At 33.5% G+C, this 14,065-nt stretch overlaps 4 protein-coding genes across 6 annotated transcripts; 3 read left to right on the top strand and 1 right to left on the bottom strand.

Annotated features, from left to right (window-relative positions):
- The first annotated feature begins 1,723 nt into the window (after positions 1 to 1,723).
- On the top strand, positions 1,724 to 2,797 carry LOC140831605 (ethylene-responsive transcription factor ERF017-like). Its single transcript, XM_073195347.1, has one exon. The coding sequence runs from the start codon at positions 1,908 to 1,910 to the stop codon at positions 2,568 to 2,570; it is 663 nt and encodes a 220-aa protein (XP_073051448.1). The 5' UTR covers positions 1,724 to 1,907; the 3' UTR covers positions 2,571 to 2,797.
- A 2,248-nt stretch (positions 2,798 to 5,045) lies between these two features.
- Positions 5,046 to 5,540, top strand: LOC140831879 (ethylene-responsive transcription factor ERF017-like). Its single transcript, XM_073195594.1, has one exon. The coding sequence runs from the start codon at positions 5,046 to 5,048 to the stop codon at positions 5,538 to 5,540; it is 495 nt and encodes a 164-aa protein (XP_073051695.1).
- Positions 5,541 to 6,092: 552 nt separating this feature from the next.
- LOC140832349 (mediator of RNA polymerase II transcription subunit 7a-like) lies at positions 6,093 to 8,742 on the top strand. Its single transcript, XM_073196321.1, has 5 exons — positions 6,093 to 6,281; positions 7,045 to 7,114; positions 7,775 to 7,941; positions 8,046 to 8,119; positions 8,445 to 8,742. Exons 1-5 carry the CDS (start codon positions 6,147 to 6,149, stop codon positions 8,512 to 8,514), a joined length of 516 nt encoding a protein of 171 aa, XP_073052422.1. The 5' UTR covers positions 6,093 to 6,146; the 3' UTR covers positions 8,515 to 8,742.
- Positions 8,743 to 10,854: 2,112 nt separating this feature from the next.
- LOC140832347 (protein TIFY 10A-like) lies at positions 10,855 to 12,251 on the bottom strand. Of its 3 annotated transcripts, XM_073196319.1 has the most exons (5): positions 11,987 to 12,247; positions 11,708 to 11,876; positions 11,307 to 11,596; positions 11,172 to 11,229; positions 10,855 to 11,086 (listed from the first exon to the last, which is right to left on the bottom strand). In XM_073196319.1, the coding sequence occupies exons 1-5, from the start codon at positions 12,126 to 12,128 to the stop codon at positions 10,975 to 10,977; spliced, it is 771 nt and encodes a 256-aa protein (XP_073052420.1). In that variant the 5' UTR covers positions 12,129 to 12,247; the 3' UTR covers positions 10,855 to 10,974. The 3 variants fall into 3 exon arrangements, with proteins under 3 accessions (XP_073052420.1, XP_073052419.1, XP_073052418.1); XM_073196318.1 differs by having other exon boundaries at positions 11,172 to 11,593; positions 11,987 to 12,251; XM_073196317.1 differs by having other exon boundaries at positions 11,172 to 11,596.
- Positions 12,252 to 14,065: the final 1,814 nt, after the last annotated feature.

The following is a 14,065-nucleotide window of genomic DNA, read 5'->3' as shown; positions in this document are numbered from 1 at the left end:
TTCTGGGAGACATGAAGCCCCCGATGCTTTTATAGAACAAAATCGATTGTCTCTTTGGGAATCCAAGCATTACTGATCGGGACAGCGAGTATGACTCTAGCCCGACTATTTAAGGGATGTGTGATGATACCCTTGTAAGAGCCCGGGTCATGGATGACCCGGAATATCAAATGGATTCCCAAATCCGAGTAAGTCTGCAGGTGGATTCTTCTGGAGCCGGGCAGGTGCAAGCCCATGCTCGACTCTCCGGGCAGTCATAGGCCCGGGCTCTTGTATAAATCTCCAGGGAGGCATTCTACCCGGCCACCTCGATATGAGCACCGCACTCGAGTATACTAGCAGAATAGGATGTGGGCGACTGTCCCATCTCTGACACCGTGCCGATGAGTTGACATGTCAGAATATAGGGTGTGCTCAACCGTGCTACTATAATTAGTAGCTAGGTAGCACGGAGAACGAGGTCATCATTACTTTTTCTACTATAAATATCAGGTTCTCTCTTTACATTTACATTCATTCATTCACACCAATATCACAGCCATCACTTGGCTACATTGGTTTTCTTGCTTGAGTACCCTGCTGACTTAAGCATCGGAGTGGTCACGCCGGACACCCCTCCGGCGCCCATTCACGAGTTCCTTTCATTGTGTGCAGGTTACAGCTGAAGCCATATTACGGAGATATATCTCATTGCTCTTATTCCCATCATTATATTGATAGCAGATCCGGTGGAGCTCCCGACCCGGCTCACCCATTTCACCCGGATCGCATCAATACCAAATATGTAATTTAAGAATTTTAATTTGAGATTTTGAAAAATATGGTCCTCGCTTTGGAAAATCGTCACATATGACGACGACCGGCGTTGGGCGGCAACGGTTGTGTCGGCCGTGCGTCACATCGTTATTGTTGAAGTTGATGAAGTTAGAGCAATTCTTTTTCTAATTCAATGACACGTAAATAACATACGTGCTTCATCGTCATTCAGTCGCGTCGACTTTTTCTCTGCTATAACAGAGACAAAACCGAAAGTAATAACGTACTGGAAATCACAATTTTGGTTATACTGTTGACAACAAGAATTTGTCACGATGAGTCCTCCTGATAATAATCCTGAAATTTATGACACGTTATGCGACAACAACCAAAGTATAGAAATATGGGAAAGTGGTCCAGTTTGCTTGTCCTGAATTAATGATCGACGACACCATGTAATGTGTGGGGTGGGAAACAGACGATTCCCATGCATGGCTCCACCACTTTACATGGCATGTCAAACTATATTACACTTATTTTGTCGGACCATTTTAATTTTATATATTTTATTCAATCTGTATAACTAATCAAAACATATTATCAAAATTATAAAAAAAAAATACCCAATATTTCCATATGCATACATCACTTCTCACATATAATTATGTTTTTATTCGAGACAAACACGTACATATTGGATGGATACTAATAAGTAAACATGTGCAACAAATGTTGGAGGAACAATGTGTGGATGTGTTAAGTCAACGAAAAAATAATTTATGAGAAAAACAAAATTGACGTGCTTTCTAGATCCATCTCCCATCAATGATTGATTAATGCACGAGGAATTCGACTTTCCCTCACGTGTTCTTATCTCAATAGATGGACCGCGTAACATTTACTAAACAAAATACGTAATCTTCAATAATAAATTCGGAATTTCCCCCGTTTTAGGTCTGGGTTTCGATCAACGCGCCGTCGGTCTTTTGACCCACTCACGATAGTCTCACTCTCCATTCATATATATACTCGGCCGCCATTTTACCAATCCAACAGCATTCACAGCTACGGTGTCGATCATTTTTTTTATTTCTGGAAAAAGGTTTCTGTTGTTCCTGGATTTATTTTCCAAGTAAGGGAATTGAACAGCTATGGTGAGATCTGCGGATCAAAGCGAACAGTCGTCGCTGCCGCATTCGGAGAGGTCCTGCCACTCGGCGGCTGCCTCGTCTTCCTCGCGGAAGTACAAAGGAGTGAGGAGGCGAAAATGGGGTAAATATGTGTCGGAGATCCGACTGCCAAACAGCAGGGAGAGGATTTGGTTGGGTTCACACGACACGGCAGAAAAGGCAGCGCGTGCTTTCGACGCCGCTCTTTTCTGCCTCCGGGGCGGGAAAGCGAAGTTCAATTTCCCGGATAATCCACCGGAGATACCCAATGGCGAGTCCCTGTCGCCGGGGTCAATCCAGGACGCGGCGGCGCGTTTTGCGCAGTCGGCCCATATGGATCAACCAATCGCGATGACCGATAATTCGGATCCGAAGTCGGATTCTTTGTCCTCTTCAGATTTGTCTCCTCAGAATGTTGGCTCGCCATCCACGTCGGTGTCTGATGGGGCAGCACAGCTGGACAATGAATTCTCGGAAATACCCCTGGACAATGCTTTTCTGGACCAGTTTTTGGCTGTGGGCAGCGGAAATAACATGCACGATTATGGCATATTTTCGGGATTTGACGAATTTTTAATTCCCCACGTGGAATATTATTGGCCGGATACTAATAATAATTTTTCTTCTTCACTTTGGAATTTTTAGAATTTAAAATTTTTTCCCACTTATTTGGAAGTAAGAAATTGAGGTAATAGTTGACGCTGCGATTTATGACTTTTTCCCAGGAGTTTTTAGGTTTTTCATAAACTTTTTTGTCGATTTTTTTATAGAGTTGATGGACAATTTATGTCGTATCCATCAACTTTATTTGTATGGACAAAATATAGAATGCAAGGAATAAAGATGTAATTTTATTTTACAATATTATTTATGATGGAAAAAATATAAAGGTTTGAAAATCGATATAATTTTATGTTCATTATTCTAGTTTCTTTAAATATGATAATAGACGTTTGCTATATGAGTAGGTCTCTTGTGGACGATCTCACGAATCTTTATCTATGAGAAGTTTCAACCTTACCGATATTCAACAAATAAAAAATAATACTCTTAGCATAAAAAGTAATATTTTTCACGAATGACCCAAATAAGATATCTGTCTCACCAAATTTTTACCTTAATATATATATATATATATATATATATATATATATATATATATATATATATATATATATATATATATATATAAATATATATATTTATATATAATTTTGAAATCATCCTATTTATAGATTATCATTTATATCTCCAATCTCGATATTTTTCAAAAAGCTAAGAACAATAAGGATGTATGAAATAATCGTTTTTATAGCTTTTCATTTATATCTCCAATTATATATCAAGGTCAAATATCTTATGAGAAAGTCTCACGAACATATGTGTATGTGTATGTGACATGCCGATCCATTCCATATCTATAATAAAAATTAATATGTTTGACAAAATGTAATATCTTTTCAAGAGTCGAGATCTGTCGGATATTTGTTTCACAAAATTGATACGTAAGAAGATCTTAAAAGAGTTTTTATGTTAAAATAAAGAGTACATCTCCTATGAGATGATCTTACGGATATGAGTCGACTAGATTCATACATGCAGTGAAAAATCATATTTTTTCATGAGCATGTATGATCGAATAATATTTAATTATTTCAAAAAATTGACTTGTGAGATAGTTTTATATGAATGTTGTGTAAAATAATATTTTTTTTTTCAATTTTCATCTTCTTTAAATGACACACTGTAGCATGATGTTGATGTCACGTCACTACAAGAAAAAATGCTTATGTTGACATTCATAAATGTCATTATATTCAATATTTAGTGGTATTTAAGTTTTAGTGACACCTCCAACAAATGTCATCTATTCCAATGTCGTCTTAAACTTACTGACATTTTTTAATGTCATTATAAGATGTTAATGACAACTTCATACGTGTTACTAATAATTCATATAATGACAATTTTAAATGTCAGGAAAACTCATATTTAAATACATTTATAAATGCCTTGTTATTATAGTAACAATGACAAATTTATATGTCAGTTAAAATAATTTATAATGACAACTAAAAGTGTCGTGTATGTTATTTATAGTGACAATAACAAATGTGAGAATATTTGGGTTGGATAAATATAGGAGGAAGGAAATTAGATAAAATAAATGTGAGAATAAAAAAACATATTAGATTAGTTATCCTGACATTTTTAATTGATGTCATTTTTTATATGGAGAGAGACAATTATTTTCTCTTCTCCAATATTTATCTAACTCTAATATTCTCACACTTATTTATAATGAAATTTTTTAGTTTTTAACGATTTTTTACGATGTGAGAAAAGTAATTGTTTCTCTCCATATAAAAGATGACATCAATTAAAAGTGTCATGATAACTAATCTAATATGTTTTTTTATTTTACACATTATTAATTTTTTACAAGTGTCATTATTAAGTATTTTTAACAACATTTAATTAAAAGTGTCTACAAAAAAATATCACAATAGCCATTTATTGTTGTAGTGCGTCTTTAAAATACTGTCACGAAATTTTGATTCGACGATTTTTGATTTTGTTAGTTTTGGCCATTCGATTTGAGGAGATTTAGACACGATCAAGATGGAATATTAGACCAATCTGGTTATGACGACTTACGACAAAATTAGGTATTTTTTTCTTTTTAGTCGAATCTGGTTATGACGACTTACGACAAAATTTACCGACAAACCCAAGAGTTAAAAAGTCGTCTCAAAATGACTATTCATCCACACACATATATATTATTAAAAAAAACACAAAAAAAAAATAGAAATAGAAATAGAAAAGCGCATTTTATGATAGCGGATTCCACGTTAGTTGAAAAAGCGCATAAACTTTAGTAGATAAACATAGCACTTAGCCGACCCACGTGTCCTGCACAGACCAAACTTTACCACCGCCACACCTGTCGATCAAACCTATTTAAAAATGGCTTGCTTCAACTATCAACAAATCCACCCGTGTCACTCATTCCACCCTACCAACGCACGAGCATCTTACGTAATTTTCAAACACAAGCAACAAGACTATAATAGGGTTATTTAGATAAATTAGATAAAACTATTTTGGTGGAAATCCATGGGCAGACCTGACCAATCGAGAAGAGAGCGGCGCGGCGGCAACTACAAGGGTGTGAGGATGAGAAAATGGGGGAAGTGGGTGGCTGAGGTTCGCCAACCCAAGAGCCGTGATCGAATCTGGTTGGGTTCTTACGAGACTCCAGAGGAAGCGGCCCGAGCTTATGATGCTGCCATGGTTTGCTTGCGCGGACCTTCCGTGGTGCTGAATTTTCCTGACGATCCACCGCCAAGTATTCTGGCAGCGGGTGATGAGTTGTCCAGGTCACAGATTCAGGTCGCTGCCTCTAAGCATGCTCGCGGGCTGTCTGCGATTCCGACGCCGGATTATACGGAGTTGAAACAGCCAGAAGTGCAAGATATGCTCTTCGGGGAGAGCAAGGAGTTGGGTTCTTCTTCTTTGGGGCAGTTGGGGGATAGGGAGAGGTGTTTGGAAAGCGGCGGAGAAAATACCGGTGGCCTGTTTGGTGGCACATCACGTTTATGGAATTTTTGAAGTATAATCATATTTTGTAGTTATTCCGTTTTGTTCAGATGATAATATGTAAATTATATTCTGTACTTTTTGGTGAATCGTCAATTCAAATAATAAAATAAAAAGAGATAGAAATTGGAATTCCTAGATTCGCTGTTGAGTAGAATATATATATAAATCAGAAATTCAGAACATCAATTAAATTAGATTTATGTTTGAGTTCTTATAGTAATTGTAAAACATCCCTAACCCGTATAAAAAAATTCGTTACAAATGATAATTTTTGGCCAAAAAATTAACTAAATTTTGCCATATATGAGCCTATCTCATGAAAGTAAGATCTTTTCTTTAAAGGGAGGAATAAGGCTAATTTAAGTAATAAAATGTTCGATGCAAATCACCAACACAACGTTTTTACATGTATTTTTCAAAAATATTTAATTCTTATTTTTAATATAAAAATCAGAAAATCGAATTATTTTTAATCTAATTATTAAGCCTATTCATAAAACATCTTAGTTTCATAATTATTTTATAATTAAAAAATAATTATGTTTTTATCATTTTAAAAAAAGAAAACACAGCAAGCAAATCTATCAAGCTGTCAACATAGGGTGATAGCAGAAAATGGCAACTGCGACTTATCCACCGCCGGCGCCGTTCTACAAACTGTACAAAAAATACTGTGAAGACCCCGACTCTGCGCCCTCCCCACCTCCTCCATTCCAAGGCCCCTACGTTCTTTACGGCGCCAATTATACGGTATTTCTGATCGATTCGACTTCCCTTTTGGGATTTGGGGGGTTGCAATTACGATGTGACTTTGCATCTTAAGTAAGTATATATAATCAATCTGGACATTTAGGATTATAGTAGGTCGTTTCCACGGTAAAAAAGTTTGGGGATTTTTATTTTTATTGCTGAAATGATGAGTATCAGATGTCCATGTAGGAATATAGCAGCATATTTCTACAGAAAGTTGCGTTGTTTTTCGAGGACGACGCGAGGTCCTGAACACCAAATGTTGATTATGTTACTGTAGATTATCATTGAACCATGCGTGCATTTTAAAATGACGAGGAATTAGACATTAAATAGATATACAATGAAATTTGAATTTGGGTTATTTGCTGGCGATTAATGAAATCAACTACTGTGTGGGGTCGAGATTTAGTCGATCCATGCGCCATGACCACTGCCTTGATGCACTTGTAATATCTGTATGGTTTATAGCAGTCCAGACTCCAGAAGTTTTGAGCTTCACTTTCTCAACAAGAGTCATATAGGACTTTTTCGTGCATTTTCTTTCTGAATGTTAGTAGCTTTTGCCTCTATGTTTCGGAGTAGAGATATGCTAAAGAAGTCTAATGCACTTGAGTATATTGTGAAGTTTATGTGTGATATATCTACTTTCCGAAAGTGCTTGGTGCTGTAGTATGTTCCTTGCTGTTGCTCGCGCATTATTTTGTGTAAGATAAACATATTCATAATTATTTTAACCTTGTTATTCGAATATCTTCTGTAGACAGATGATGTGCTTCCAGGTCTAGAAGAGCAAGGTGTTCGTCAGTTGTACCCAAATGGGCCCAACATTGGTATCTCTGTACTTGCTCTTCTACAATGTACCTTTGTGATATTATTTGAACATTATATTTAGCTTCTGCATGATGCTGCTGTTTTTTCGGGCCTATAATTTTCCATTCCACAGAGGTGATAGAATCTGAGTGCTAGCTTTCCACAATAGCATATGGTTTTTGCACTCAAGTGTATTATGACTTATGAGTTTAAAGATTCATTTGAAAGTGAGTAGCAATGATACTCTCCTTTTGTTGAGTTCGTATTCCATGGCCTTTGATTATGTATCAACAAGCCAATTACATTTGCTTGTTAGCCACAAAGTTCTCGCACCATCTTGCGTCTTTTATTGGTTCTCATCTCTAATTTCGTGGAGAAAATTATGCTCCTGAAGTGGTTGTGGCTGCAGGGGTGAAGTTGTCGTAGCCACATAAATATTTTGTATGATTATGGATGGGGGTATGAATTTAAACTTGGACATCCACTCTAAAAACGGTGGTAAAATTCAACTGGTTACGTTATCATCTAATAAGAAGATGAGAGCTTTCTGGAATAAATTTCATATGTCGTCCCGACTATTCTTGTTGTATGTAGATTGGTTAATTTCCTATGGTTCAGATCCTGGTATGTCACGCTGAGTGTGAGCATGGGTGGAAAAAAACTGACATTTTTTCTGCTAGATTTCAAGAAGGAACTGAAATCACTCAACCGAGAATTACAACTTCATTTGTTAGAGCTTGCCGATGTTCTTGTGGAGCGGCCATCACAATATGCCAGGAGAGTGGAAGACATCTCTCTTATTTTCAAGAACTTGCATCACCTTCTAAATTCTCTGCGTCCACACCAGGTTTATGTATTTCCAAGTAATACGGACATATGCGTCAAATTTTCTTGAATGATTCAGTATTTTGGCTGTGCTTTCTTTTTCTCACGTTTTTCCCCTTAATTCAGGCCAGAGCAACGCTTATCCATATCCTAGAACAACAGATAGAACGTCGGAAACAAGCTGTGGAAGACATTAGTAGGTACGTGTGATAATAACTGATTTCTTAACCGTAAAAGGTGCTCTAGACATGTCCAGATATCCTGATCCGTGGCTGTAAATGACCACTTGTACTCTGAAATGAGCATTTTCAGTACATTCTTGATAAATATATGATGCATCGAACAAACATGCATAAACGTGAACACAGTTAGCATGGCAGTTTGAAGATTTCACTCGTCGTGAGACACATTCTTACATTCGTTTATATTTCACTTCAGTTCAGTACCATCAATTTAAATTTTATGGTTGGTGCAAAGTTTAGACGGGTAAAATTACAAAATGTTGTGTTTGATTTGATGGATCAGGAGAAGAGAAGAAGCACAAAGACTCCTAAAGGAGGCCCTTGGAACCTTAGATGACAATGGAAACCTTTGACAGCTAACTTTTCTTGATAAAATTTGCTGAGAATCGGACTTTAAATTTTACGAGGCTGTAAGTGATTTGGTAGCTAAGTTCAAGTTCGTTGTATCCGGAAAAAAAGGTTCCAACTTGTTTGTTATTGTAGAATGCAGCAACGCTTCACGTACGTGGTATCTATGTATTTGCATGAAACAGTTCCTCCATGTATTATATGGTACCGAGATGGTTGGTATATGGTGGTTAAGAAATGTATAATAAGATAATTTAATATGGTAAAATGCGAAATTAATAGAAAAATAAAAACTACTAATTATCTATTTTATTTGTTTTTAAAACTTTGAAAGTTAATTTAAATTTGGCGATGTCAGTTTCACTGTAAAAAAGAAGAAGATAATGGTAATAATAATAATGAAAAATCATAATTAAATCATTAATTTTTCATCATTTTTATTACGTATCTATAAATTTCTTCTATGTTGTCAGATAAAAAAAAATGTGTATAATAATATTAAACTACTAAATTAAAAGCAAATAAAATATTAAACAGCCTGGCAGCCATTCCCGTTCATAAAGTATTAGCGTTTGGGAACTGTGAAAGGCCAATATTCTCGTTCACACAATGTGATTAAAATTATCCTTTTAAAATAATTTGTTAAATTTCGTGAGATAATTTTTTTTTTCAAAAAAAAATAAAATAAAATACGACCCTGGTATTTAAATTTTCATGCGGTTCAAATATGTGTATATCAATTAATATCATTTATATATAAAAGAACAGTACCATATTTTGTCTTGAATTAATAAATTATTTCTCTATTAAAAAAAAAAATCGTAAGGCGACCACCCACTCCCCTCCACTCAAATTGCACCTGCCAGCTAAAGATACATGTGATGCCAATTAAAATTTTATTTAATATTCGTTCCTTAGGACATATAAATTCGTTCCTTTAGAACATATAATAATAATAATAAATAAGTATATTTTGTGTCAATAATGTATACATTTATGAATTGATTTAATAGTCAGATACGTGTACAACGTGACAAATACAAGAACAATTAAGAATGATGACCAAAAATATATATTTTTTAAGTCTAATAAAATCCAATCAAAATCGTTACATCAACCTAAATTATCCGTCTACAAAGCTAAACACGAGCTCCCAAGCATTATTATACAAGATCAATATAATATATAGTAACATGTGATATGATCTCGGAAAAAACGATGTCTATAGACATAGATACAAAATTATGTACCAAAAACTTTGATAATAGTTGATTTATCAACCAGCGTGACGAAGTCGAATTAATTTTCTTTTGGACCAAACAAATATCAATATGATAAGTTGATTATATTATATTATATTAATATTTGTTGATAAATATGCTTTCTGATTTTTTTTAAAAAAAACGTATATGGAAAATATAAATTAATAATTGAATTTTTAACCTTACGAAAAACACACCGAACTCTGACCATCAACGCAATTTAAGATGACACGACCATTGCCATTCAAAGTCTAACCAATTTTTCAACTCAGAACTTGTCAAAGCTAGATTTTTTTTCTTCTAAGGCATATTTTATTACACGAGACTGATAAATAATCATCTTTATCTCATGTTTAATGTCTTTTTAAAAAGTCCATGATATTAGATAAATAGTTTTTTAGAAAATTAAAATGTCTCTTCTATTAAGTGTGATAATATACACTACAAATAACTTAATTACCCTCAATTTATAAATGATTTTTATAAATCTATAATAGTAGGTAGAAATTAAAATCAAATAAATACTTATATATTATATAATATGATAATTATATAAATAAATTCGAGATAATTATATAAATAATTTTTATAAATCTCAATAAAACCTATTAACCTTAAAAAATGATATTTGACTTGACTCAAAAAATCAAATGCTCAATTATCATATTATATAATATATAAAATTAGATAAAAATAAATAAATCATACAAACACTATCGACACATGAACAGATAAAAAATATGAACTCAAGCAACAACTTTGAAATTATAAAATTTATTATGATAAAGTTAATTTTGTTATTACAATATAATATATAAATTTAATCACTTTTATTAAAATCATACCAAACATTAAATATAATATCATACATCTGATTTATCCTTAACTTATCCACATGTTTGTCTTATAACGTGTACAAAACTATGCCTAAAAATATAATTTAATCACACCATTTGATTAAATTAACTGTTTGAAAAATAATTAAACTTTCTATTTGATTTTACCAATCACTATTTGATGTGTTTCGTAGTATATTAAATGGTAGTATGAAATTTCTCCATCAAGATATTAATTAATATCATCTCGACCAATAGCACATGCAATCAAAATTAATAATGAAGTACAGTACTCGGAACCAATGCTATGCTTAATTTACAAGTAAAAAAGATTACAAATATTCATTTATGGATTAATTGATCGTGCCTAATTTGAGATGGAAGCTTGCGGACCCAATCTCAGCCATGCTTCGTTGATTTGAGCTGCCTTCGATGGCGCCTCCGGCTTTCTTGCTGGGTATGGTTCAGTAGCAGTAGTTCTGTAATTTTTTATAAATGTTTAATCTAATTAGTAATAGAAAATTCGAATCTGCTGGTTCGTGTGAAAATCAAGAAAATGCTTACCGAGCTTTTCTCTTTTCCAAGAATCGGGCCAGTGAATTTTTTCTTGCGATAGGTAAATCTGAAAAAGGAAGGTCGTATCAGATCTTGTGTTAGCTAAATCTTTGCCGTAGATAACTTTGTAGACATTAAGATTACCGGAAGAAAATTGCGGCGGCGGCGGTGGTGGTGTGCGGTGAGCAAGCTTCTGCACGGCTAAACTCGGGACAACATTGGGAAAGCTGGTGGCGGACTCCGTTGGGCTTTGTGGTGTAACGGGCGGAGAGGAGGTGGAGAAGTGGTGGTTCTCAGCGGCGGCAGAGCTCGATTTGCTGGCTAGCATCATGATTTCATTGGCCTTGTCCGCCGGGAAATCGTTGAACACTATTACCTGTCCCGCGTAGAAAATGGTCAGAGGAGCACTTTCGGCCACCAATTTCGTTCCACTGCTGCATCAAATTTCAACAAAAAATTCAGGGATGGATCACGAAACAGATTCTTGAGATATCGTGTAATTTTGTAGAATTTGCTGAAAGCGTCAGACTAAAACGTTTTGTCACCTGATATCAGATCTCTTCATGGTTTCTCGCCTGCCGCCGTTGGCAAGGTGGTGGAACATATTCGACGGCGAGGTAAGGTTACTAGGATTAAAATCAGGGTTCGGAAGAGCCTGATTCTTATCCGATTTCTCAATAATCGGCAACAAATTCATCGTCCCTGTTGGAACCACTGTCAAAACATTAAACAAAAGATAAAATCAGCTTCGACCCAAAACAGAAACGAATCCAAGAAAACCAAAACCCAAATCTAAGAACCAAAAAGAAATAAGGAAACCGTACCTTTATGTTCCAAATTCTGAGACAACCCAAGACCGAGTTCCCCAAAGCTACCCTTCTCCTTCAAGAACTGACTCAACAAGCTACAGGTCTGAGAGAAATTCTTCCTCTTGCCCGAAGAATCCACGACTTCCGACGAGCCCATTTTACCTCCGGCAAAAGAGAAACAATGATTCAACGCCGAAAAGAAGATTAAATTAAATCAACGCGTAGAAGCTGAAAGAAACTGGGATAATGAATAGCGGGCGGTAAAGGGTTTTTATCCTTTCGAACCGGGCAATTTAGACACGAGGAATTTGTGGTAGATTTAGGAAAACCAAAATGGCCGACAAGTTGTACGTGGTTCTCGATCATTGCAAAGTAGGACCACATCAGTTTAATAAATGACTAATGAACACGTGTTGTTAATTTAGCATTGCGTGTTGCGTTCGAAATTGAACACTATCCTTCCTTTTTTTACCCTCATTTACGACGCCCTCAATTCATGGCTTACCTTCTAATTAATTATTTTTTTAAAAAATATTTATATTATTGATTATGATGGAATTATAAAAAAATATTACAAGTGTTAATCGTTTTCTATGAAGAATATTATTAATTTTCTAGCATGATTTAATTAATAGTAACTAATTTAATCTGAGATAATTTGCTTAGAAATTGCGTCCATCAATCGAACAGTGGAGTCAAAGCTGGAATGATTGAGACCTAACACACCCACTTCCCGTCGATCGACATGCATATATATATATATATATATATATATATATATATATATATATATATATATATATATATATATATATATATATATATATATATATATATCTTATATAAAAACTATTCATGAATTAATGTGTAAACAGTAAAGAAAACAATTTATATAGACTGAGGTATACGAGATTTGATTGTTAAATATATTATTTAGAATAATTCATAAATCCATATTGTTGCATGATCCTTTACAAAAATGTAAAAAATAAGAAAAGGTCATTTCAATTATATTAATGTAATGTTTTATACATTTATTTGGACAAACTATAAACATTTTAGTAAATACGGGGACAGCAATAATTTATAATGAAAATTGTAATTTTGTAATATAATAATGAAATTTTATTTGAAAGCAGGGGTGTAGCCTACCTTTTTTTTTTATTGTGGGAAAAATTTCTTATAAATTATGTATAAAATGATTAAAAAATAGTATATTATAATAATTTAAAGACGAAAACGAAAATTATGAAAATTATAATATAAAAATATAAATAAATTATACTTAAATTACATCATACAACTCCCATTGATCAATTTATTCAAAAAACTAACTAATTTTAGTCAGAACAAATATTAATTCTTCGAATAAATAAATAATATGAGTTATGATTCATGAATGCTTGCAATTTGAGATTGTTGAATATTTTGACAAAAATAAACAAAATTTAAATTTTATGAGTCATGATTAGATATCAATATGGGCTAAATGTACAACTTGGGCTTCTCAGATATTTCGGCAAAAATTAAACAAAATTTAAATTCAATCGGAAAAATAAAATATATTTTTTATTTTATTAATATTTAATAAATGTTTTAATATAATATTATATTTTTAAAAAATCTGATGGAAGAATATTTATAAAATAATAAATAAAATATTAATTAAAATTGAACTGCATATATTTGGCATTTTTTAAATCCACATTCTTTTTAGAGGTAGAGAGTATATATATATATTATAAATTTTAAATAATATTATTAATTAATATGACTGCAAATTGAGAATCCGGCGTTGGTCCACCACACTCAGAGTCGGTCTTCCTTTATGCCTCCCAACCATATCTCACCGCGTGGCGCCGTTCATCGCAACTAGCCAACATATCTTGAACTTTCCTAAAAAAGCAAAAATTTATTACAATTTTTAAAAATAGAATTTAGTATATTTAAAGTTTAGTATATAATATAGTTTATTATAAAAAAATAAAAATAAAAATATATAGCACAAACAATAAATGATTTTTTCACTCGATATTATAACTAATATATATAGTATAATTATAAATATATTCAAATGGATTTCAACTAAGGTGA

This window comes from Primulina eburnea, chromosome 5 (assembly GCF_022965805.1).
Source record: "Primulina eburnea isolate SZY01 chromosome 5, ASM2296580v1, whole genome shotgun sequence".
Taxonomy (NCBI): domain Eukaryota; kingdom Viridiplantae; phylum Streptophyta; class Magnoliopsida; order Lamiales; family Gesneriaceae; genus Primulina; species Primulina eburnea.
This window is presented reverse-complemented; position numbering and strand designations above follow the sequence as displayed.

Excerpts from the sequence above, each read along its gene's own strand:
- LOC140831605 (XM_073195347.1), top strand. The coding sequence starts at position 1,908 with ATGGTGAGATCTGCGGATCAAAGCGAACAGTCGTCGCTGCCGCATTCG.
- LOC140831879 (XM_073195594.1), top strand. The coding sequence starts at position 5,046 with ATGGGCAGACCTGACCAATCGAGAAGAGAGCGGCGCGGCGGCAACTAC.
- LOC140832349 (XM_073196321.1), top strand. The coding sequence starts at position 6,147 with ATGGCAACTGCGACTTATCCACCGCCGGCGCCGTTCTACAAACTGTAC. Across the intron at positions 7,115-7,774 it reads CCCAAATGGGCCCAACATTG|ATTTCAAGAAGGAACTGAAA; the intron begins GTATCTCTGTAC and ends TTTTTCTGCTAG. Across the intron at positions 8,120-8,444 it reads GCTGTGGAAGACATTAGTAG|GAGAAGAGAAGAAGCACAAA; the intron begins GTACGTGTGATA and ends TTGATGGATCAG.
- LOC140832347 (XM_073196317.1), bottom strand. The coding sequence starts at position 12,128 with ATGGGCTCGTCGGAAGTCGTGGATTCTTCGGGCAAGAGGAAGAATTTC. Across the intron at positions 11,877-11,986 it reads TCAGAATTTGGAACATAAAG|TGGTTCCAACAGGGACGATG; the intron begins GTACGGTTTCCT and ends ATGTTTTGACAG. Across the intron at positions 11,597-11,707 it reads ATGAAGAGATCTGATATCAG|CAGTGGAACGAAATTGGTGG; the intron begins GTGACAAAACGT and ends AATTTGATGCAG.